General features: G+C 52.9%; 1 protein-coding gene across 1 annotated transcript in view; it reads left to right on the forward strand.

Annotated features, from left to right (window-relative positions):
* Positions 1–267: 267 nt before the first annotated feature.
* HCN4 (hyperpolarization activated cyclic nucleotide gated potassium channel 4) overlaps positions 268–24,599 on the forward strand; it is a 43,511-nt gene continuing 19,179 nt past the window's right edge. The window contains exon 1 of the mRNA XM_039856486.1: positions 268–2,003. Coding sequence (XP_039712420.1) covers positions 1,225–2,003 — 779 coding nt within the window. The 5' untranslated portion in view covers positions 268–1,224. The remainder of the gene's footprint in view (positions 2,004–24,599) is intronic.

Below are 24,599 nucleotides of genomic sequence, written 5' to 3' on the forward strand. Positions count from 1 at the left end.
GCTGGGTCCCACCCGCTCGCCCTGTGCGTCCCGCGGAGTTCCCGCCACGCTCCCCTTGCCCCGCCGCAGCGAGGCTCGGGAGGGGAAAGACCGGCGGGAAGATCGCCCCCAGCCCGCCTCACAGGAAAACCCCAGGAGCAGCCCCGACGCAGTGCAAATCCCGGAAACCCCCTCTCCTGGCGCGTTGCGGGAAGGCCGGGGACTCCGCATCCAGACCGCCCGCTGGCCTCCCAGGAGGAGGGTCCGAGACCTAGCTGAGAAGCAAAACCGCCAGGGAAAGGCGAGACCAGGGCTCCGAGGAGAGACCGGGAAACCCCGCCCCCCAATCTTGGGGTGGGGAATTGGCAACCCAAGCCGGAACCCTAGACTTGGGGCGCGGTCCCAGCCCTTGGCCAAGGAAAGACATTCGAGGGTTGAATATTAAGGAGGCATCTCACCCCAGTCTCTAAGGTCCGGTGAGGGTGCACCCAGCTCCCCCCGCTGGGCCTGTCCCCCCGCCCCCTTTCCCTCACTCGCCCCCCCGGCCCGCGTCTCTGTCCCTTTAAGAAGCCCAGGTAGGCAGGCCCGGCTGCGGGAGCCGCTCCTATGGCAACCCGCGAGCTGCGGCGGCTTCATGAATATTCCGGGGCGCGGGAGCTGAGCTCTGCCGGAGGGCGCTCTGGGGGAGGCGGCCGCTGATGTAAGCCCGGCGGGCCGCTGGGCTCCGCTCGGCTGCGGCGGGAGCCCCGGGACGGGTCGGCGGGGCTCAGCCAGGGGAGGCGAGGCGAGCTCTCGAGTGGCTGGCCACAAAGCTCAGGCGGCGGGACAGACCGATAGCCCGCCTGCTCCTGGGACGCACGCCGGTGAAGCGCACCGACCGTGCGCTCTGCGCTCCGGAGGGGTTCTCCGGGCGCCGCGGCCGAAGCGCCGCTTCTCCCCGCGCCCATTGTTCCCCGCGGGGGCGGGGCGCCTGGAGCCCGGCCGCGCGCCGCGCCCCTGAACGCGGGAGGGAGGAACGGAGAGAGCCCGGGAGGAGGCGCCGCGCGGCAAGCCCGGGGACCCGGAGCCGGACTAGGAGCATCCCCGCGGCGCGCAGCCTGGCCGAGCATGGGCGCCTGAGACAGCCCGGCGCCGGCGGCGAAGGACGAGTCCCCACGGGCGGACTGACCGGCGGGCGGACCTGGAGCGGGTCCGCGGCGCCGCACCCGCGCCCCTGCCCCTGGCCGGGCCCCCGCCCCTGGCGCCATGGACAAGCTGCCGCCGTCCATGCGCAAGCGGCTCTACAGCCTTCCGCAGCAGGTGGGGGCCAAGGCGTGGATCATGGACGAGGAAGAGGATGCCGAAGAAGAGGGAGCTGGGGGCCGCCAGGACCCCAGCCGCAGGAGCATCCGACTGCGACCGCTGCCTTCGCCTTCGCCCTCGGTGGCCGCAGGCGGCACGGAGTCCCGGTGCGCGGCCCTCGGGGCGGCGGACGGCGAGGGGCCCGCCCGCGGCGCGGGCAAGTCCAGCACGAACGGCGACTGCAGGCGCTTCCGCGGGAGCCTGGCCTCGCTGGGTAGCCGGAGCGGCGGCGGAGCGGGGGGCGGCAGCAGTCACGGGCACCTGCATGACTCCGCGGAGGACCGGCGGCTCATCGCCGAGGGCGACGCGTCCCCCGGCGAGGACAGGACGCCCCCGGGCCTGGCGGACGAGCCCGAGCGCCCCTGCGCCTCGGCGCAGCCCGCAGTCTCTCCGCCACCGCCCCAGCAGTCGCCGCAGCCAGCCTCCGCCTCCTGCGAGCAGCCCTCGGTGGATACCGCTATCAAAGTGGAGGGAGGCGCGGCCGCCGGCGACCAGATCCTCCCCGAGGCCGAGGTGCGCCTGGGTCAGGCCGGCTTCATGCAGCGCCAGTTCGGGGCCATGCTCCAGCCCGGGGTTAACAAATTCTCGCTGAGGATGTTTGGCAGCCAGAAAGCCGTGGAACGCGAGCAGGAGAGGGTTAAGTCGGCCGGGTTTTGGATTATTCACCCCTACAGCGACTTCAGGTAAGGGGGCAGGCAGTGATCCTGTGGGCACCCTGAGCGGTCGCAGGCATGCTGCCTCTCTCGGCCCTACCTCTCAGCCGGAGTTAACTTACTTTCCTTTCTTACGCTAGGAGCCAACAGAAGTGGGGCGCCTCGAAGCTCAGAGACACCCCCAGACAGAACGTTCCCTGTACCGTGCAGGGAACTTTCCTCTGTGTTCCAGGCTCCAGACCTCAGCCTCTTGAGGTCTGGGCCACATTAGATGCAGGCTGAAAGATGTTCTGAGTTTGGCCTAGCCATGCCAGCAGCCAGGGCTCAGCCACCTTAGGCTACAAATCCCACCTCCCCGCTCTGGGTTGCAGAGTCAGAGTGGCCATTCTAGAGGCAGCTCCAGGTCATTCAGCCTGCAAAGCAGGGCCACAAAGGAAGACATCTCTTGGCAGCTGGGCCAGCTCTTTGAGCACTGTTAATATCTGCCTTTTGATGCCCTGGGAAGCTGCAGCTGGGGAGAGAGAGCTGGGTCCCTGGAGGACTGAGGTCACTGGGGCCTCAGGCCCAGGTTGAAAAGCCCTCTGCACCCACCTTAACCCTGGGCCCAGCCCCTCATGCCAAGTGGTATGCCAGAAGTGGACACCCTGGACAGCTGATATCCAGACTAGCAGGACAGGATGACCTTGCTCATAGTGGTCAGTGAAGATGCCTGGTGCCCTGACTGATGACTAGCTGTCCTGTGACCCCAGGCTCTTCCAGTGCACCATCCTCACCCCAGGGGCTCAAGCTCCAGCAGCTGCTCAGTCTCTCTCATGGCTCAGTCGTTGGTCCCCAAACAAATGGTGTGACTGCCAGTCAGGGAAAGGGACCCCGCCCCCTCCCGCATCACCTGAGTCAAATGCTACTGCACAGCAGATACTACTCTGGCTTGTGGGGTTATCCATGCAAAAAGGGAGATTAGTGATTGCGTCTGAGGTTGGGATCAGGGATGCCCCTTCCTCAGTCAAGGTTTTAGGGTCCCCCAGTTGCCCCCTGGGCTTTCCTGATACACAGGATTGAAGTGAGAGTCTGAAAAACGGTCATTCTTTTGAGCTGGGTTTAATTCATGCTCTCTCTCTGGGCCCTGCCCCCTTTTTAGCTCCTTTTCCTACCTACCTCACTTATCTACCAATATAAATGAGCATTTTGTCAACCCAGAGCCCTCTTTGCAAACTCCAGGGAAGTGAGGTTTGTAATGAGAGCAAAGCCATTTTCCATCCAATGAGAGAGATTTCTCGTGCTGGGAATGACCAGTCAGGCAACACTCGATAGCTTAAAATAGGTGGTGAACAGAGGCCCTCCCTTTTCTTTTCTTTTCTTTCTTTTTTTTTTTTTGTTTTTGAGAGACTGCCCTTCCTAACCCTAATGTCCAGGGTTCCCTTTCTCAGGGAATGTGGGAGGCCAGAGAACAGGTTAAAAACTCAGCCATAGTCTTCTCATTGTGTGAGTAATGCGAGACCCTCCCATCAGGAACTGCAGCTGGTTCCCAGTGCCAGATTCCTAACGTGTGACTTCCCCTTTGGTTAGTACTGGGACCTGAGGAACCCAGCCTGAGCTAGAGAGGAGTGGGCAAGAGCTTAGTCTCCTGTAACCCTCTAGGTGTCCTGGATTTTTCCTCTTCCCTCTGAACTCCCTCGTTGGTGGTGGCGGGCAGGCTCTGCCAGTATCAACTACTTAAGATTATTGAGGGGCCTTCCCTTCCTTTGCTCGGCACCCCGCCATCTTTGTTGTCTGAAAGCCTCTGTTCTGGGTTCTCATCACCAACCTGGGGTTGGGGGTCTGCAAGGGGCCAACCCCAGGCACACCTAGCCTCCATGGGCAATAGGCAGTGATTGAAGACCTTCTGGGCACTAGGCCATGCCTTCTCAGTTTCCTTTTATGCTGGATGGTGAAGCACTAGGACTGGATTGATTGCATCAATGGGAACCTCCCCGCCTTCCTGATTTCCTCTGCCCATCTTGGCATGTTTGTCTGCAGTCCCCCTGCTGCAGAATCTCCCACTAACTGCAGGCTACCCGAGACATGGCGGAAGGGGAGGTTGGTGGGGATAGGGGCAGCAGGTTTGATAAATGGGCAACAGGAAAAAGTCAGACTGGTCTTTGAATTTGGGTTTGCGCAACAAGCAACAGGGGCTGGTAGCTGGAAGCATACATCCTCTGTGAGCAGCCTGGTATCTGTCTGGTACTGGGTGGGGTGTGAGGAAAGAAATCCAAGAAAGACTGTCTGTGTGAGTATCTGGAGGGGCAGTGGTCATGCCTCTCCTGCCTCTAGGCCAGAACAGCTAGTCTCATTTTCAGAAAGTCCAAGAGGCAAGGGCCCGACTAAGTCTTTTAAGCTTAGAAACCCCACCACTCAACCTGGCCTCACCCACTCCCCTGCCACCCAGCGTTGCAACCCTCAGTCCCTCAAGTTTCAGCCACTGGCCTTGGGCCTGTATATGGAACCAATCCCACTGCCCAGCTCAGGCTTCACAAGAGCTTCTGCAAGCATTGCTCAGGCCAGTTAAAGATTTATTCATCATTTTGACAGGCAGGAAGCATTGATCCAGCAGAATTGGTTTAATAAAGAATCGCCGGCAAACCATGATAGATTGAGTTTATGGTTCGGAGTTCAGAGCTTGCTGTCATGGGCTGCTTTGGACAGCTACTGTTCCTGGAGGAGGAGGGTTGAGTGCCTTTACCAAGGGTCGGAGTGGGCTGTGCTCTGAGGGACCCGCATATTGTATCGGCCATGTCCAGTGATAAGCTGTTCTTAGCTGCCTCTGCTTCTCCTCACTCACCTGCCCCCTTCCCACATGCATACCCTGCCCTGGCTTACCCCTGTGGATCCTCCAGGCTTCCAGGGTTTATCTGGTCTCCCCTTCCCTCCCCTTCTTACCTTTTCCATCCCTTCCTTCTCCCCACTTGCCTTTTGAAATTTGTATTTAAGGTTTGGTAAGGGAATAGACCAGGACAAACAGCCCCTCAGGGTATTTGTCCCCAGGCTCCTGCCAAAGGTTGGGCTCTTGGGTCCTGGGTGGCTCCTTCCTTCCACATCAGCCATGTCCTGGAAGCCAGGGTTGGCAGTAGGAACCTGGAACAAATAAAACATAGTATCTGCATGATCCTATTTTCCCAAGAGAAGAGAAAGGGAGAGAAAACGAGTGGGGACCCCGAGTGAAGATGTACCTGGTTTTCTTCTCAGAAGCCGGTCGGGCTTTCGAGTGTCAGGCTTGGGTGGAAGAGTGGGGGATGTTGGCCTGGGTGTGTGTATGTCTAGGTGTCTCCCTGAGCAGGTGTCTGGGGGCTGTCTGGGTAGGTATGGGGCTGGTAGGGAAGTCTCTATGTGGAATGTCAGCTCTAGGGCTACTCCTGTGCTTCAAACTCAAGCTTGGCCTTGAGAGTGGAGGCAAGCAAACTTGGCCCTTCTCATCCCTCTGCCCCTTCCCTTTCCTAACCTGAGACTTCTGATATTGTGAGGAAAGGAAGGGAAGGAAGGGCCCTAAAGGGTCCTTGAGACAGAAACAGCTGGGCTCCAAAAGCATGGAAACTGGGCCAATAGACAGGTAGGTCTCAGGGACAACTTAAAACTGACTTCCTGTGCTGGTACTTGGCCCCAGATACTGCCATTGCCCACCTTACATCGCCTCCTCAGCCCTGTCTGCTATGGGGCCCTGCCTGCTATGGGGCCCTGCTTGGGTTATGAGCCTTCTCTGAGCCTCGGTTTTTTCATCTAGAAAAAGGGGAATCCTGTTGCCCATCACCATGTCAGACACAAATTGTACAACTGTGGTCACCTGTGGAGGTGAGAAGTTCCAGGGGTGCTGTCAGAGACCAGTGATGCTGCTATGAACCACACCGTCCCTGCCTGTACTGCTTCCTTCCTTCGGTCCTGGGCAGACCAGATGGGTCTCTGTCCTTGGCTCAGACTAGTGGTTCTGAACCTGCATCATGGATCTAACTGGGAACCTGCTGGAAATCAGAGTAGGGTCTCTATCCAGAAAGATACAGGAACATCCAGACACACGATACGACACTCAATTTCTATGGACCCCCTAAGTCGGAAACCATCTAGGTTGTGAACTCCATTGTAGGCCATCCCAGAAAAGTCCTGGCTTGGTAGGGGCAGGTGCTAGCCTCCTAGAGCTGGCCTTCCTGGGGCCCTCTGTAATCTGAGGCTTGGGCCTCCCATTGCCAGCAGGATGGAATGAAAACAAGAGCACAGTTAGGTGCCTGAAGGAGAGGTGCTCTGCTTGGAGACTAATTTCTTTTCTGTTTCCTTAGTCTCACACCCATCTCTCTCCCTTTCAACCTTGGGAAGGACTCTTCAAGTAGGAGGTGGTGAGGAGGAAGAAGGCAACAGCCTGGATCTGGGGCTGAGGGGGTTCTGAGACCCCTCTTTGGGTGGACCTTCCTGGGGGGCATTGCCCAGGAATGCAGCTTCTGCCATCAGTGTAGAAAGCTAAGCTGAAAGGAGCTGCAGGCAGTGGTGCCAGTGGAGGGGGAAGGGTACCTTGGTACAGAGTGGAATTCCAAGGTGAGCTGCCTGGGCTGTGCTGTCGCTGGCACAGTGGGCAGCAGGAGTCTCCAGTCATGAGGATATGCTCAATATTATAAGAATGGGGCTGGCGGAGGGTATCCTCAGGCGGAGGCGCTCCCTGGGTGCTGATAATGCACAGAAACCCCATGGGGCCAGGACCTTTATATTGCCTGGGCGGGGAGGCCTGAGCTCCAGGGTCACCCTGTTGCAAGACTTCAGGTCCTAGACTGGCCTCTACATGATGAGGTTGGGACCTCGTCTCTGCCCGGCCCTGCCCCATTTGTTCCCTTAGCTGCTATGGGCTGCTGTAGGTGGCCTGCCTCCCACAGTGCTAGGCTGGCAGCCTGTCCATCTGCCCTTCTCTCCCATGTTTTAGGGCTCCCAGATCTTATGGAATGCCCTCTCAGGCCACTGGGGTCACCATCATTCCTCTCTCTCTCCCTGAGCATCTCATGGCATTTGGATGCAGTGCTTCTCATGCTATCATCCAGCTCACCTGGGGATCTGGTTAAAATGCAGATTCTGACTCATTAGGTCTGGGGTGGGTCTGAGATTCTGCATTTCTGATAAGTGCCCAGGTGATACGATGCAGCTGACACTCAGCCCAGAACCATGCTTGGAGTACTGAGGTTCAGACCATGCGTTTGTCCCATGCTTAGCCTGGACTCCCTGACTGAGTTCCCTGAGGCACTCTGTCTTTTCCACCTTGGCCTCTAGTGCCCAGCATGGCAGGGTGAATTCTGTGAACTGGGCTGAACAGCTCTCAGTCACAGAGGTCGGCCACAAACGTGGGAATGTCAAATTTATAGCCTTCCTCCCTTCCTGAATGGTTTCTTGGACTCTGCTGGCCCTGGATGCTGGTTGTTGGGTGTGGTGAGCAAGGAGAGGCCAGGTGCCCAGAGATCCCTCATTTATCCATCCTGTCCCATTGCTTTGGCAGCTTCTCTCCCCTTTAAAGAGGGGCAATCCTGGCTGGAGGAGAATGGGCAGGGAGGGCAGTGACTGCTGTTGCAGTGAGATTTCTGGGAAGGAACAGATGTTGTCAGTGAGAGTCCAGAGGTACCAGGGGAGGAGAGCCAGTGTGAAATGGCTCTGACTGGCTGCTGGGAGGACAGAGGCATCCACTAAGAGCAGCTGCCCTGGAAACTTAAAGTGTGAGGTGGGGCGGTGTCTGAATCTTAATGCTACCCTTCCCTGCCCAGGCCATGCCTAGCAGCCTCCTCTATGGGTTGGGCTCACCTGTCACTTCTCTCTGTCTCTCTCCTGCCCTGGAAAACACCAGTCTACGCACAGATGATGGGGCTTACAATTGTCATAGCAGCCTGAGGGACCCTTGTGCCTGACACAACACTGGCCACCAATGGGGGGAATTTACCTAAAAAAGAAGGTCCATCCCCGGCAAGACCTCTGGGGGCTTGTCACATAACCGAGGAGGCACCAGCTCCAGCACACACACCCCTTGGCTCAAGGGCTTTTACAAAGTTGCTACTGCCAGTTGCTAATTAATAGAAGGGCTACTGAGGCTGGCCAGGCAGTCTTGCTTGGGCCCAGGGGATGTTGAAGAATCTACATTTCCGAGCCAGAGCAGGCCTTGGGGAGGGCAGGGGCATTACCTTGGCTTCAGGGAGGATGTTCTCTGCCAGCCAGGCTTTACTGAGAAAGCGTTGCCAGGGCCCTGGAAATCTGTGATCCCAAAGCCTAGGAGGACACTCAGTGAAGACACTCTTTTCATCAGCATCTGCCCAGAGCTAGGGAGGGAGGCAGCACAGAGGTGCTAAGCTCCCTGTCACTGAGGCTGCTCAAGATGAGACAGAAGTACTTAGAGCAGAGATTGCTAAAAGGCATCCTATGGACCAGCTACGGTGCCCAGATGTGTTCTGTTTGGCCAGCATAATGTGTCATAACAAATCTGAGACAATATTTTAAAAAGGAAAGATTTAACAAAAATTTGGCTCTCTGGCTTCTCTTGAAAAACAGGAAACTCTGGCAGCACTGAGCTCACATTCCCACTCCACAGCAGAGAGTGGAATAGCTTATAGGCTGCCGCCTTTAAATTGGCTTGTGCACTCCAGTTACCCACCGTTCCCACCTGTCCCTAAGGTCTCTGTCCTATACCCAGCAATGTCACTCATGCACAGTTGTCTGCCTGATCTCTGTAGGTTTCTGAATTAACAACCCTAGGCTCAAACCAATAGAGACTAAAGTCAGGTGGATTCACAGATTAGTAACCACCATTTATGAACCATCTACCATGTGCCAGACTGTGCTAATAGCTTTATATATTGTATTTCATTTACTCTTCGTAGCAGCCAGAAAAAACAAGTTCTATCATCCCTAGTTTACAGGTAAGGAAACTGAGGCTCTGATGAGTGAAAAAAAAAGACACCCCAAATCGTGTAGCTCCGAAGTACCAGTACTGGAATTTGAATCTGCCTGTAGGACTCTATACTCATACTTATCCCTCCTCTCTCTTCCTTTCGTCGTCATCTTCCTCCTCCTCCTCCTCCTCTTTCTTCTTCTTCTTCTTCTTCTTCTTCTTCTTCTTCTTCTTCTTCTTCTTCTTCTTCTTCTTCTTCTTCTTCTTCTTCTTCTTCCTCCTCCTCCTCCTCCTCCTCCTCCTCCTCCTCCTTCTTCTTCTTTCTTCTTCTTCTTCGCTTTAAAAAGTTAAATTACTAAAGTAGTTTGAGACAACATTCTTCTGAGAATAAAAACACTGCAGGTAACATTTGACCACACACAATCTGTGCAGAGGGCCTGTGAGCGGCTGTGGCTCAGCTGACAAGGGGAATTTAATAGCCCTCAGAATACGGTATCTAGACAGTCCATAGCAAGCTCCTTGCCTAAAGCCTTTATTTTAGAAATGGGGAGCAGAGGACAGGGAAAACGACTGGCCCAAGGTCACAATAAGTCCTAGTCATAGATGAAACCAGAACTCAAGTGGGCTATGTATCACTTGTCTGCAAAAGTCTTAAAGCCCTGCAGTCTCCCCCAAGACCCCAGCCAGGGAATGTCCAGGGAAGGCCTTTCCTTCATGCTCTTGTCACTAGAGCCTTTTCTTGTCTCCCCAGCCCCATGCCTGAAGTTTAGAGTGATAAGTATTTTCAGAATCCCATCTTCATTTAAGCTCAGCTAATGAGAAGGCAGTCTTTCCTTATCTGAAAATGTAGAGTCTAGAGGCAGAGAGATGCCTGCCCTAACCCTCTACTCTGGGGCTGCAACTCCTGGGAATGCTGGATTAGGATGCTTGCCTACCTACTCCTCCCTAGCAGATCCTGATTGGCATGGAGACCTTTGAGATTTTGGAACCACATCCAATGCCATTGATGCACTTATTCCTTGATAGAAGTGATTAGGGTTCAAAGGAGAAGGGGACAAGTAGCCAGTCATATCTGCAGTCTCTCCACCAGAAAAATAGGTGGTCATGTGATCCATTCATTACATCCTTCAGAGAAGTGAGGAAGTGGAGTCAGCCTGTGGTTTAGGGCTCAGTGTGTGTCCAGGGTCAGGACTCAGTATGTGCCCAGGATCAGGGCTCAGTGTGTGAGGAGGGTGGGGGCTCAGTGTGTGACCAGCATCAGGGCTCAGTGTGTGACCAGGGTCAGGACTCAATCTGAGGCCACAGTCTGGACCCAGACTGTGACCATGGTCAGAGCTCAGTCTATGTTCAGGATCAGGGATCAGCCTGGGACCAAGTTAAGGTCTTGATCTGATGTTGGGAACTGGAGTCCTTGCACAAAACCTCTGAGCCCACCCAGTGCCTCCCTGAGACACCAGAGCTTGGGGCAGTGTGAGCATTTAGCCCACACCTGTCTTGTGCCCTTCCCCTTTAGGAAGCCCTCCCTTCTTTTAAGCTGTCTGTACTCCTACACCTCTTAGCCTCTGAGCCAGATGCCTCTGGTCCTCTCTGGGAGGTAAAGTATAAATTGTAAATAAACAACAGTGCCACCACTGCCGGACACCAGAGCCACCAAATCTCATGTGACCACTCCCTCCCCACTTTCTCATTTTTGGGGCTTGTGTCTGTCTTCCCAGCCAGGCAGCCAGCTCTTGGCTTCTGCAAAGCTATGTGGGGCTGAACAGAGAGGTGTGCTCTCTTGATAGAGGGATGCCCTGCCTCCCACCACGCCCCCGGCTCTGGGCTCCCCCAAATTGCAGAGCAAGCAGCGGGGCCTCCAGGTCTGCTCACTGCAGCTGCGGGGGCCTGATAATTGACTGCTGCTGATTTTGTGTCTGTCTAAGCATTTACCCGTGTGGGTGGACATGTTATGTCTGCATGAACGAGGCTTTCAGAAATTAATATATAACAGGGCTGGCTAATATATTGTCTTCTGGGCTTGGGAAGGGGCAAGCCAATGGGAGTGATGCCCCTCAGAGATCCAATGGTCCATTCCAAGACTGTTTTCACCCATGTGGAGGATGGGGGTCACTACCCATCTGGCTAAGAGGAGATAGGAATTCAGCTCCCCTTAGGATTCCCAAGGCTGTTGTAGGAGAGAGCAAATAAGAGATAGACCAGTATGGATTGATGGTCAGGGAAGGCTTCCTGGAGGAAGCAGATCTGAGCAGGATCTGAAGGAGAAAGAAAACCATTTTGCACACTTTCTTGGCATCAGGTATCAGGCAGCTTGAGCTGAGGGGTCACCTGGCTGGCACTGAGGCAGGCACTGAGGGCAGGTTACCCAGAATCTGCCTCTTTGGACCTGTACTCCTTAAGCTCTGCCCCTCACCTGTGAGGATTTTGGCCCCACTGCCCCTGGTCATGCCCTGATGCTGCCTGAGTGTGTGTGTGTGTGTGTGTGTGTGTGTGTGCATGTTTGCATGTGTGTTTGGGTATCCTTGCAGCCAGGGGAGCTCCCCTGGGCCCTGCCCCAGCTGCACAACCTGAGAAGACCCCTTTCTTCTGCCATACTCAGCCTGGAAGGCAGGTGCTGCTGCTGCAATAATATCACTGAGCATGTGGCCTGGAGCCCAGAAGTAATTACCCTGCGGTTCCCCATTGCAGGCTGGAACAGCCCCTGTCAATAATTAACGTGAGTCCCGAGACACTCGCAGCCAAAGCCAGCTACAGGCTTCTCCCACCTACAGTTTGTGAGAATACTGGCACCATTCCCTTCCCCGGGGACCAAAAAGACCCTTAGGCCCGCAGGTCTCATCAATGCCATTGTCACCTTTTAGAAGAAACCTGGTCCAGCAGGAGTGACTGTGCACCTGGGGCTTGTCTTGGTACAGGACTGAGGCTGGTCCACCCTGGAGCCCTGGGTCCTCTCCTCCTGAGCTTTCCCAGCTTTTGGTTGCCCTCCAGACCCTCATCCTGTTCTGCTGTGTGACCTTAGCAAAGCCCTTCCCTCTGTGTGTTCAGGGTCAGGGCTCAGTCTGAGGCTGAGAAGAGAGCAAAGCTAATTGGCCAAATAGGTATTGAACCTGTAATCCTGACCCCATTAGTACAAATTGAGCCAGCGGGGCAGGGACAGCTGCCTACAAGTAGAGCTGGTGAGAGCCTCCCTCCCTCTTTCTGAGATGCTGCTGGGCCCAGCCAGACGTGATCCTAGCATTCCGCGGCCCCTGTGCTCCTGGAGCAGGTGGGAATTTCTTACCTATGGTCTTCTTTCTGCTGAAGCTCTGCCAGCCCTTGTCCCGGAGGCCAGGATCTCCCTGGCATGTTGTGTCATATTGATGTGCTTTGTTGAAAACAACCCTCCCCCATTAGATCGTGGCCCCTGTGGGAGTGGAGATCAGGCTTTCTTTTCTTTATTCCCTGGGCAAAGGGCCCCTGCCACCTTCCCCTCCAAGCCACCTCTCCTCAGGGGCAGCAGCGTACCCTCCTGGAAGCTCAGACTTGGCCTCAAACAGTTCAGGTCACACCGTATGACTACAGTTGAGGAGTCTCAGGGGGCAAGCCAGCAGGGCCATCAGCTTTGGAACTGGCAGAGGGAGGAACAGTGAGCTAGCTGTTCATCCTGTCCCACCTGCTCTGGGGAGTCATCATCCCTCTGTGTTGCTCTGTAGCTTTTGGGGACAGAGTTGAGGGGCCAGTGTGAATAAGGGGCCAGGTGAAGGCTCGGCCCATCCAGCTTTGTGGGCCGAGCCAAGGCCTTACCTCCCTGGCCTTGATTTTCTCATCTGAAAATGGAACTGGAGAGGGGTTGGGTTTTAACAAGACCCCAAAGCCAAAAATGACAGCCACAAAGTCACCAGGGAGCCTTACTCAATTATAGATGTCTGGGCCTCCCTGAGTGAGGCCTGGGAAGGTATAATTTTGGGGAGCACCCTGGGGATCCTGCCTCCAGTTTCCAATAAGCTCCTCCTGCATGAATGGTCTGCAGTTTCCTGACTGCTCGGCCTTTGCTGTGCAGCCCAGATTGGGGGAGGGAGGGCAATACTGACTCCTCAGCACGGCACCGAATCCCATTCTAGTGGGCCCCTCTCTAGGGAGTGGGTCCCCTTTGCTTCCTCAGAGGTCGTTAGCAATCAATCATAAAACTCTGGGACTCAGAGGACCCTGGGGAACACAGCTTTGCTCAGTGTCCTCGTCAGACTGTGTTTTCCTGGAGGGAAGGCAACAGAGTCCTTTCTGGCTCATGTTCTCAGTGCTTAGGAAGCCCCGGGAGACCCCCGTCCCAGCAAGAAGGGGGTCCCAGAGCCAATATTTAGCTGTCTTCTGTGGGGCAGCCCCCTCCCACGGTGTCCTCGTCGTCAGTCCCCATCGGCGCTGCCCAGCTTAGGGAGTTCTGCCCCGAATCCATCCTGCTTCCTCCTTTGCATTGCTCCCCCTCCCCCAGGAGCAGGTGAGCTCTCCTACCTAATTTCCCCTGAGGTTGCACTCACGTGCTACTCCACAGCAGCATTCTATTTTTGTTCCATTCTCCTGAGTGGGGAGAGCCGTGTCTGAGCCTTCTTTGTTTCCTATAGGCTGTGCGGGGAAGTTCTCCAACTGCTAGTCCTCTCCCCCATGTTCCCCAGATGGTCTGGTCAGCTGGGTGGTACTCAGAGAGGTTAGGCTGCTAGTCTGAGGGAACACAGCATCCTGGCAGCTCAGGGCGCTGTAGAACAGATGACTCCTAGTGTCTGTCGCACACAGACCTAGGGTCTCCAGAGGAGGTCTCAGCCCATCAAAGAGGCGGGGGGTTGATATCTCGGTGTTCCTATGGCCAGGCCTATTGAGAAGATGCAGTCACTATCCCTTCCCCCAGGAACTCTGCAGCCTTCATGGCCCCTCATTTCCCCAGAAGAGTCCTGACTGCTCAGTCTGGCATTCAAGATGCCCCATCTTCTCTTTAGACCAGTGTTGGGTTGCGGGCAGAGGTGTCAGAGTTCTCTGAGATATGCACTCTTCCCTCAGCGAGCTTTCATCTAGCTAGTTGCCCTTGGCTGGCCTCTTTAGCCTCTGCACTGCAGAGCTTCACAGAATCGGCATGTCTTTGGAGATCATCTAGCTCCATCCTCTCATACCAAGAGGGAAACTGAAGAAGGGATTGTGAGAGGCAGGGACTTGTTCAAGGGCACACAGCAGATTAGAGATGGGGATAGGACCAGAACCCAAGACTCTTAGGCCCCTGGCCTAGATTCTTCTACCATGTAGCCTGGACCTCTTACGATAACCACAACACTGACCTTCCTGACCGTCGGACACATGCAGGCCCCCTCCTCTTTGGGGCTTTAGTACCCAGCAGGCCATGCTGCCCTCTGCTCCTCTGCATCCACGTTCTCAAGCCTGGCGGCATTTCCCCTCTGGCCATCTCCAGTCTGCAGGACTGCAGAGCCAGACAGTCCCTTACTCCACTCTCCCCTGGCTTACGGCCCCATCTGCCTGTGGAGATAGCCTGGATCATCAGCTCTCCTATGGGGGTGGTTCATCTGTCCCCCAGACTAAGGGCTCCTTGAATTGGGACCAGTACACATACCACAGGATCCCTGTAGCCCTCAGCCCAGGACCTGTATCTCAGTGGTTATAGGAATAATGATGACGATGACTGCCAGCGTGGATTGAGTAGTTACACTGTGTAGCACATTTTAAATATTATTTCATTGAAATCTCACAGAATCCTGTGAGGTGGGATTAATGTTCTCATTTTGCACATGAGAAGACAGGCTCAGAGAGGTTAGGTGACTTGTCCAAGGCCACACAGCTGGATCTTCCAACAGAAGAATTCCTGATCACGGAACCATCTTCTGTAGCCTGGCTACTCAGTGTGGTCCCTGGACCAGCAGCCTTCACATCCCCTGGGGCTGTTAGCAATCACCCTGCATCTAGTGAATCTGAGTCTGCAGCTTGGTAAGAGCCCTAGGTGATTTGTGTGCTATGTCATTGAAGGCTCACAGAAGGAAAAAGGAAAAATTCAGTCCATTATAGCCCTCAGGCAGCTCGGCCTTGTCCTTAGGGAGGGGCCAAGACTCGCCCTCACTGTTTGTTGAGGGTCTGGGGCCTCAGCCCAGGATAGGGAGGGAAGCGGAAGAGGCAGGAGTAAAGCGGCATCTTTGGGTCTGTGAAAGCAAATTTTGTCCCTCAAGTCATTGATAACCGTAGAAAAGTTAGAAAATAAAGATATACCCAAATCCAAACCACCCACCCATAAACCAAGCGCTAGACGCCCTTGGCTCTGAATCTGTTTTGGAGGCAGCCCCAGGCGGCCGAAGGAGCAGCTATCTGGGAGCCCTGTGATTCTGAGTCAGAGATTTTGAGGTGGGTTAAAAATAGAGCCCTAGTGGCCAGGCGGAGGGGAGGTGGGAAGAAGAGCAATTCATCTCTGTTGTAAGGGGAGACCCTGGGGTCAGGAGGAGCTGTAGGGGAAGGGGGTGGTGGGGGGAAGGATGGGGTGTATTCCCCTCAGGCCAGGGCTAAGGGCCCAGCCTGGCCCAAGAAGGTTGGGGGAGGCAGATTTCCAGTCTGAGGGGGAGAGGGAAGCTACAGTGCCAGTCCCAGAGGCCCGGGCAGGGAGGACTCCTGAGGACCCCACCCCCTACCCCAGGCAGACATCATCCTTTGGATGGGTGTAAGGTAGGGAGGGAGCTGGGCAGCAGCTCTGCCTCAGAGAATGATAGACAGGAGGATGGACAGGTGGGGTGCAGGGAGGGGTTGATCCATGCTTCTGAGTGATTTTTATGGTTGCGAGGAAGGGAAGGCAAGGAAAGTGCCCCATATGTGCGTATCCCCACATGCGTTGTGGGCGGGCCCATGGTCTCCTTTGCCTATCATACCTGCCCTTCACCTGGCTCTCTCTTGCCTTCATCACTGACCTCCTTCAAAAACTCTGTTCCTCCTGACCTTCCCCCCTTCTCATGTCTGCACTGGCCTCTTGAGGCTTCCCCAAGGACCTGGTGTGTGTCCCTGACACATGTTAGGGGCTCTTCCCAGCATGGGACACAGGTCATTGGTTAAATGTGGACTTATTTTTCTAATTATAGAGATAACACTTGCCCATTTGTTAGAAAATACAGAATTTAGAGACTATAGAAAGGTGTGATGGAGAAAACACAGATTACCCATAATTCTACCACTTAGCAATAATCAGTGTTAACATTTATCATATTCTTTATTTATCATTCTTTTTCCCCCTGGCAACAGTCTTTAACACACCCATCCATTGAACTGAGGTACCATGCCCTCTACTCCAGGCCTAGCCCTGTGTTTACATCTCAGAAAAGGAAGAGAAGTCTTTTCTGCTCTTGGGGAGCATGCACACAGTAGGGCTGGGGAGATAAGGCTTATGCCGGGTCTGTGGGCTGGAAGGCAACAGAGGGAGATTCTAGGAGAAAAGTGGATGTGTTTCCTTCTTTGCCCTTAATCTCAACCCACCCCCCATCCCCCGCCCCAACCCCCTGCCAACCTCCTGGATCTCTATGCTAGGCCTACATGAGAGAAGAGAGAATCCTTAAGATCCCTGACTGAGTGGGCATGCCCATGATGAGGGACATAGTGTGTTCTCCACCCTGGGCCTATGCTGGTCAGGCTGGAAACAGAGTTATGGTCTTGGCTGAGGTCTTGACTGGAATCTCCCCTGCCAGCCCCCTCTTTATTCCATTCTGTCAGACTCCCCCAACCCCATGCTCTTCTTGGCCTGTCTCTTGTTCATCTATCCCCCACCTCCCCCCCCCCCTTCCAGTGCCTCCCCTTCTTTTCTGTGACTTCTCCACCATCATCTCCAGAACCAAGTGGGGGCCATTTGCTGGTGAATATTGCTGGGAGCCTTGGAGTCTTGGGGTTTTGGATGGGATAATTTCCTCCCTGATCATCAGGGGCCTGCAAAAGCCTCATGGGAAGGAGTTGGGGTCTCACAGGGCTACCCATTTCATGTAGCTTCTGCTGGACCACTGCCACTCGGCCTGTGTCTCCGTGGCATTCATTTATTCATTCATTCACTCACTCACTCACTCACCTATTCACATATTTATTAGGACCTGCCATGTAAAAGGCACTGTGCCAAATTTGGAGAGTCAAGTGACCGCAAGACAGACAATAAAACATAATTTCATAACAGCGGGATAAATACTGTGCTAGGGGAGCACACACGAAGGACACTTAACTAGATTTCCTGGGGTACAAGGAAGGCTCCCCAGGAGAAGTGATGCCTCCTCTGAACCAAGGGGGCTGGGGTAAGCAGAGCAGGGAAGAGAGTTCTAGGCAGAGGACAGAGTGGAAGAAAGCCCAGAACCCAAAGAAAGCATGGTGCATTGGGGCACTGAAAGCTGCTGCGTATGTTTGCAGCAGAGTGTACAAGGGGAGGAATGGTGAGAATCAAGGCAGGAAAAGGAGGCCGAGTCCAGATTAGGAAGGGCCTTTGACAGTGAGGAACTTGGATTTTAGCATGGCAACATCCCCCACCCTGGACCCTGAGGTATGTGGAGTCCTGGGAGGGCCCGGAGCCAAGTTAGGAAGCTGCGGGACAGGCCAGGGACATGTTGATGAGACTCATTGGATCCCATGTGACTGAGTGTTGGTAGGTGAGGGAGATACAGGGTTGAGGATAACTCTCAGGTTGAATGGCTGGTGGTACTGTGTGCTGGGAACACAAGAGTCTCTTGGGAAAGCTGTTAAGTTATAGCTGGAGATGCCTAGAATGAAGTTCCTATCCAGGTATAGATGTGTAGTTAGCAAGTGGACACCTGGGGTGGGCTCGAGAGAGAGAGAGAGAGAGAGAGAGAGAGAGAGGTCTGGTTTGAAAGCCAGCAGAATAATGAAGCCATCAGAGTTGGTGAGGTCACCCGGGGAGAGTGTAAGAAGAAGAAGAGGCAAAGGCCCAAAAGAACAAAAACATTTAAAGGTCACGCGGCGGAAGGAGAGGCAGAGAGAATGGAGAAGATCCAGCAGGTGGGGTGTCTTGGCAGAATGGCACAGTGTCAGGTGATGCTGAGGGTCCACAAGGAAGTGGACTGGAAAGTGCCCACTGGATTTTGGATCAGGGTGTGCATTGTAATGTTGCTGAGGGATTGAGAGGAATATTGGAGATGGAAAGGAAGTGAGTGTGTGAGGACAGTGACACCTCTTTCAGGAAGCTTGATTCTGAGGAGATGAGATATGACAGTATGGAGTTGGGGAGTGATTTTATTTTTTTTTTAAGTGTAGAGAGCTAAAAGAGAAAGATGATGGAAAAGGACCAGAAGAGAGGGAGATTAAAGATATAGATGAAATGGGAGATAACCTATAGATTAAGGTCTCTGGGGAGGAAAAGGGGAATGGTATTAAGAGGTGGAAGAGTCCCTTGTGACTGGAGGAGAAGGAGATGAGGGAGAGGCAAGTAAGCTAGGATTCTGATGGCAGGAGGAGGGACGGGGCATCCTGGTGGCTTGTCTTGCCTCTGTGAAGTAGAAGACTGTGTTATCTGCTGAGAGTAAGGGAGAAATGTGGTTTTAGAGCTTTGAGAGAGGATGTGATTTGGAATAAGCGCCTTGGAGAATGGGAGGGAAAGCTTACTAGAGTCTCTTGGAAGGGCAGGCTGGTGGAGGTGAAGGCCCTGCTGATGATGGAAACCTTGAGGAGGAAATTGAGGCAGTTGACTGTTTAGTAGGCCTGATCCATGGTCGTGGGATTTCCTGCACAGCCCCCATGTAAACATGTAAGGTGCTGATGGTGGCCCTGATCCAGGATTGTGATCTTGTGAAGTGGGTGGCAGAAGGATTCAGCAAGAGAGGTAGATGTAGTGGACTGTTGATTTCTGGTGTGGTCGGGAGGGTTCTAATGGGAGAATCAGAGGGCTCGGCCAACTGGAGATTCGTGGGAAACAAAAGAAAAGACTTAGCACGATTGGATAAGGAACCTGGAAGGAAAGGAGATGAGGGCAAGAGAGAGCATTGCTCATCTGATATTAGAGATGGAGCAACTGGAGGTGACAAGGTGTGGGGGGTGCTGTTGGGATGGATAATGACTCACTGAAGTGGAGTCATTAGAATCAGGGATTCAAACCGCTGGGAAACTGGGTGTTGTTTGGTTGATGATATGGAGTAAAAATCACCCAGGATGATGACAGGATTTGGAGTGGAACAAAAGGTTGTGAACCAGGTGCAAGCATTACCAGGGTCCCCGAGGGGGGCAGATGGATTGCTGGAAGGATGGCCAGCAAACGTCAGGACGGTCAAAGGATCTTGTCGACATTGCTACCACAGGCTAGAAGTGGCATAAGTATGGAGGGAGGAGGATGCTGACCCCACCCCGACCTTGAGGTCTGTGGGGTTTGGGAAAGTGTTGTCATTAGGACACAACTAAGATTCACTTAAGGGAAAAGCGGAGTGAAGAAGTTGAGGATAAAGGCCATGGCAGAGAGTGCAGGAGAGAGATTTGGGAGGAATAGGAAGAGTACAAGGAGGCACAGAGTTTGGAAGGGAGAAAATACTGTTAGGCAGATTTATATTTCTGTAGAGTGGTTAGAGTCGGTGTCGAATCAGTCTGTTTGGGTTTGCATTCTTGATATGCCATATATAGAGAATTTCTCAACTTCTTGTGCCTTAGTCTCCCTATCTGTAAAGGGGAACTAAAGTATCTACCTCATAGGGTTTCTATGAGAATTAAATGAGATAATCCACATAAGGGACACAGATTAGTGCCTGACAAATAGTAAGTGCCCGACAAGAGTTGTCACTATCCTCCTCCATTCTCATCATCTTCATGATCACCTCGGGCAGTTCCCTGTGCTGGGCCTGGAAAACCAAGGTATAGATCAGAAATGGAGGGAAATCTCCCAGCTCCCATTTCTTTTTCTGACATAAAGGCTTCTGAATTCTTAGGTTCTATGGCTTGTTGGGGGCTGGAAGGAGAGTTAGGTGGTACCTGATGATAGTGGCAGGACGTGACGATTACTAACATAGATACAGCATGGTTAAGCAAATTTTGTGGAGGAGGTAGTAGTTGAGCTGGGCCTTGGATGAGGGAAGCAATCTCAAAAGATGGGAGCACAAGAGGCAGAAATGGTTCTCAGGAGGAACCAGGCTGTGGATGGAGAAGGGGCCAGTTGGCTTCTGTGAAGGAAGCAGGAGGGAGAAGAGGGAAGGGGGCCAGGGGATGCCAGACCAAGGAGCTCAAACTTTCTTCTGTAGTTTTTGGGGGTCCACAAAAAAAAGGTTCGAGCAAAATGAGATATCATCATAATGTTGTTTGGAAATGTAACCCAGAGAGCATGTGAGTTGGAGGAAAGAGTGGAGGCTAGAGACCAGGTAGGCAGTAGGCGCAAGAGTCTGAGTGAGGAGTGGTGAGGAACAGAACAGTCAGGGACAGGTCCAGGAGACATCATAGAAGACACCAGACAAAACATGGTCACAGCTTGGGGGGCCTGCAGGGGCGAGTGGGAAGAAAGAGAAAGCAGCTGAGGATGGGTTTGAGGTTTTGAGCCCAGGTGATTAAAATGCTCTGCCATTCAGCTTTGAGGAGGAAAAGGCTGAGTTCAGCCCTGGACTTGGGTATAGGAGCCAGCAGGCCCTCCAGGTGGCAGGTGGGAATGCAGGTCTGGTGCTAGGAGTGGTGTCTGAATGGGAGCATCTGCAGAGAGGGAGGGAGAAAAATGATGGGGCTCTGGGTGTGTCACTCACCTGGGACCCTGGCCTGCAGTCAGCACTACAGGGACACAGGTGTGTCTGGGACAAGCCCCTGAGCCCACAGCAATCGAGATCCAAAGCCAGGACCCAGGCTGGGTGGAGGCTCAATTGGTGAGAGTTTGGAGAGGCCCAGAAGAGGTCTCGCTTCAGATAAATCTTGAAGGATGGAAAAGATTTTAATGCACAAAAAAGACACTATCTTTATTCCAGCTGACAGGATTCTCAGTGGACAGCATTTGTGTCAAAATGGGTGTGCAAGAAAGTATGCATGTGTGAAAATGGACATGCGTATGAGGGCAAAAATTAACAGGAGTGCATAGACAGGAATGTGTAAACAAAATTGTATTCGTGGGTGTTTTTGTGCATGTGTATATATGTACTTGTGTGCAGATGTGTAGATGTGTGTGTGTATGCATGCGCCTGCATATGTGTGAGCATATGCGGTCGAAGGCAAGCATGGGCGTATGTGGACAAGAGGAGGCTGAAGGAGGTGACCCCTATTCTGAGACCTCCACTTCTGCCCCATTTTATCACCCTTCACATCCAGGGAAGCCTCCAGGGAGGGAGAGGACCCTTGGTCTGGTGCTCAAGTTCTGACTTCAAAGTCAGAAGTCCTTATCTTTTCTTTGCTCAGCTGCCTTGAGTCCATAACCTTCCTCTGAGATCAAACCATGAAGTGTTCCAGGTGTCAGTGTAAAGGATATTGGGCTTTTTGCCATCCCCTATTTCTTCTTACGAATGGGACCTTCACCTTTAAAGCTGGCCTATAGAATACATCCTCCTGCTGAGAGGCCACCTGCTTCCCTGGATGGACCTATTGGTCCAGGTAGGAAGTAGGGTTCACAATTGAGAGAGGATGGGCCTGGGGTCCTGGGGCTGAACCTGGTGCAGGGCCTTCAGAGCCCATTTGGTGTCTTGCTGGCCAGGACTTCCTCTTGCCTTAGAGAACACTGTAATTGGAGAGACCAAGGCCTCTAATTCAGACATATGCCAACTCCAGCATGTCCAGATGTGGCTGTCCAATGCTTCCCTGCCAGGGCCCAACACTCACCACCATAGATGCATATCTTGGACTGTGGGATTTATTCATGTATTATCCTAGGGGCAGTGGAGTGCTAGAGATGCACGGGCATCCAGCTTGAGGCTTTGGAAATGTTACTGTTCTCTCCTTAATTTTCCCTTCTACAGGATGGGTGCAACTGTGCCTGATGGCAGATTGTTTTAATACTTGAAAGATGTGTCACTTTCCCCACCCTGAAAGTTCCTCAGAAGGCTCTGGCATCATGGAGAAGGGTCTCCTTGAAACCTTTGCAACCCTCCTTTCTCCTCTCTTGTCTTTGGGGCAGGGGCTGTACCTTTTGTGGTAGGTCACCTCCCCAGAATGATGCAGAGGTGCTAGAAAGGCTTGTCCACTTCCCCAAATCCTACTGAGGTGCCTGAAATCCCAAGAGGTCAGGCTCTGGAGTCCCACAGACCTCTCTCAATCTTGGGTCTGCTCCTCACTGGCTGTGTCTTGGGAAGATAGATACTTCCCTCTGAACCTCAGTGTTGTCATCTGTAAAATACAGACAATAGCAGCCACCTTAGTGCTGGTATGAGGGTTCAATAAAGTAATGCATAGAGAGTGCAAAGTAAGCACTCCATACATGTGAAATGTTTGGGGGTCTTTATGGATAAAGGCTTTCCAGTCACCGAGGCGTCCCCAGTGAAAATCCTCAGGGACATTAAAGCATCACTTGAGGTGCTCTGGTCACTAGGATTGGAGGAGAAGAGCGGCCAGGGAGCTGAGGATGCAGAGGGTGCCAGTGGGGAGGCTGTGGCCAACTTCCCCTGGCTAGACCAGCGTAGTGGGGTTGGCAGGCGTGCCAGGGGAGCTGTCCTTGGTGCTGAACGTCATTTTCTTGCTCTGGCTGGGCTGGCTCTGCTCTCAGAAATGCGTGTAACCATCTGGCGAAGAGTAAGGAAGGGTAGTCTACGAGGCCAAGGGCAGCTCCCAGAGCCCAACTTCTCTCACCTACTCCTGGAGCACTTTCTCATCTCACCCTTATGAGTCACCAGGAACCCACCTTTTTAGATGCCTGGGATGATTTCTTACATCATTTCCCAACTTGTCTTCTATGCCTTGTCCTCTGACTGGACCATTAGTTCCTGGGGTCAGGGTATCTGTCTGCCGAGGTGAATGGGTTCTGTCATCTGATTCTTCAGGGAATATTGTTATCCTTGACTTCCTCTGCTGGCTCTAGTGGGACCATTATGAGTTCCCTTCCACCCCCACCTCCAGCAGATGCTTTGCTTTGGTTCTTCCTTGGAAGATTAAATCTTCCTCTTCTTTTCTATGAATTTGTTGACTTTTGAATTACTTATTTACTCATTTAATAACATAGCTAGGCATGGGTCAGAGCATTTTGCAAGTATCAATTCACTTAATTCTTATGATTCTGCTAGCTAGGTACTGTTATTATCCTCATTGATCAGATGAGGGAACTGAGGCATGGAGAGATTAAATGACTTGCTAGTAAATGGTGGAACCAGAAATCAAACCAAGGTTGGCTGGCTCCAAGAGCCTATGTGTCTTTCTTCCCACCACATTATACAGCCTTTTGAGTAGCTCTGCAATGCTCCAGCATAGTGGTTTCTGGGGAAGAGTGCTCCAGTATTCCGACCCCACCCCAGATTAGACACCAGAAATATCCCTTAGCATCTGGAAACTCACGATTGAAACAATTAGTCAAAATGCGAGGAAATGGGTGTTTTTGCCTCATGTAATTTGGTTTTATGAAGACCACTAAATGCAAACATTCTCCTGTTAATTACTGTCTTAAATTTGGTCTGTAATTGAGAGAACTAGAGTTGGGAGAGTGTAGAAACCCGCTGGAGTGGCAGGCCTGCCCGAGTCAGCATTCACAGCTGCTCGTGCCTGCTCTGTTAATTTTAGAAACTCCTCCAGCCTGGGTGTATTATTAGCTTTATGTACAGAGGACCACAGGGCCCTCAGTGGCCTCTCTCTGCCACAGGTTTTTTTTTTTTTTTTTGCTTTGTTTTTCCTATGAGATTAAATGAAAAAGAATGATTGCCATGTGTATATAAGGGTGTTTGCACACTATATGTGTGAATGAGGATACCTGTGTGTGGTATCCAATGAGTGTCTGAAACTGTCTTTGAATGATGTGTATGACGCTGGGTAGAGAGTGTACACAGCTCAAGAGCACCCCTTAGAAGCTGAAACCATTCTCCTGGGGCCCCCGAGTCATTAGGTTGTGCTGTGTTCTGGGTACTGAGTTTGAAGGCTGGGTGGTTTCTCAGATCTTAGGTTGGTTTCTCCCAAATGGCATTAGAGGGATTGTGTCTGGAAAGCTGTGGTGAGTTGTGGAGCAGGGAAGGAGCTAAATTTGACCTCTTGGCATCAACCTTAGAATGAAAAGCCTTAGCCTAGTGAGTTTCTAACTTGAGGTCCTGTCTTGAGGCCCCGAAGGGCTTGGCTTTCAAAGGAGCTGCCAGAAGTGGCCTTTCTAGAAGCCACCTTTCCCCAAACTGTGTGATGTGGGGCAGCTGTTTTGCCCACCTTCAGTGAAGCAGACTCTGCCCTCTCTTTGACTCATAGCACCATTTTGACTCTGGCAAAGAAAATGATTTGCTATGAAGTAATATTTTTTCAAACCTGGAACTCCTCAGGCAGGGGCACTGGGTTTTATGGTGGGCTCCTCTGAAGACTTGGGGAAACCTGGTCTTTTTGTTTCTCACTCCCTTCCTCCTGGCTTCCCTGAAGTAGGAAATTAAAGATGGCTGAAAGGTTACATCTTTGGGGAAAAGACATGCTTATTTCTGCCCGTATTTCTTTGTTAATTAATAAAGATTAATACCTTTACCTGTCATTGTGTAACTGTCTAAATTGATAACAGAGAGAAATAGCTCTGTGGTTCAAGTTTTTGGTCTTGCAGCCAGCCCTGCGGTGGCTGGTACTTGGGCTGGGTCCCAGGAATGATTGGTCATACCTCCTAGATGTGGGGCCTGTGCCTGCCTGTGCTGTCTGCACACTCCAGAGGGGCCCCT

Source organism: Pteropus medius, unplaced genomic scaffold (assembly GCF_902729225.1).
Source record: "Pteropus medius unplaced genomic scaffold, Ma_sr-lr_union100, whole genome shotgun sequence".
NCBI classification, from domain to species: domain Eukaryota; kingdom Metazoa; phylum Chordata; class Mammalia; order Chiroptera; family Pteropodidae; genus Pteropus; species Pteropus medius.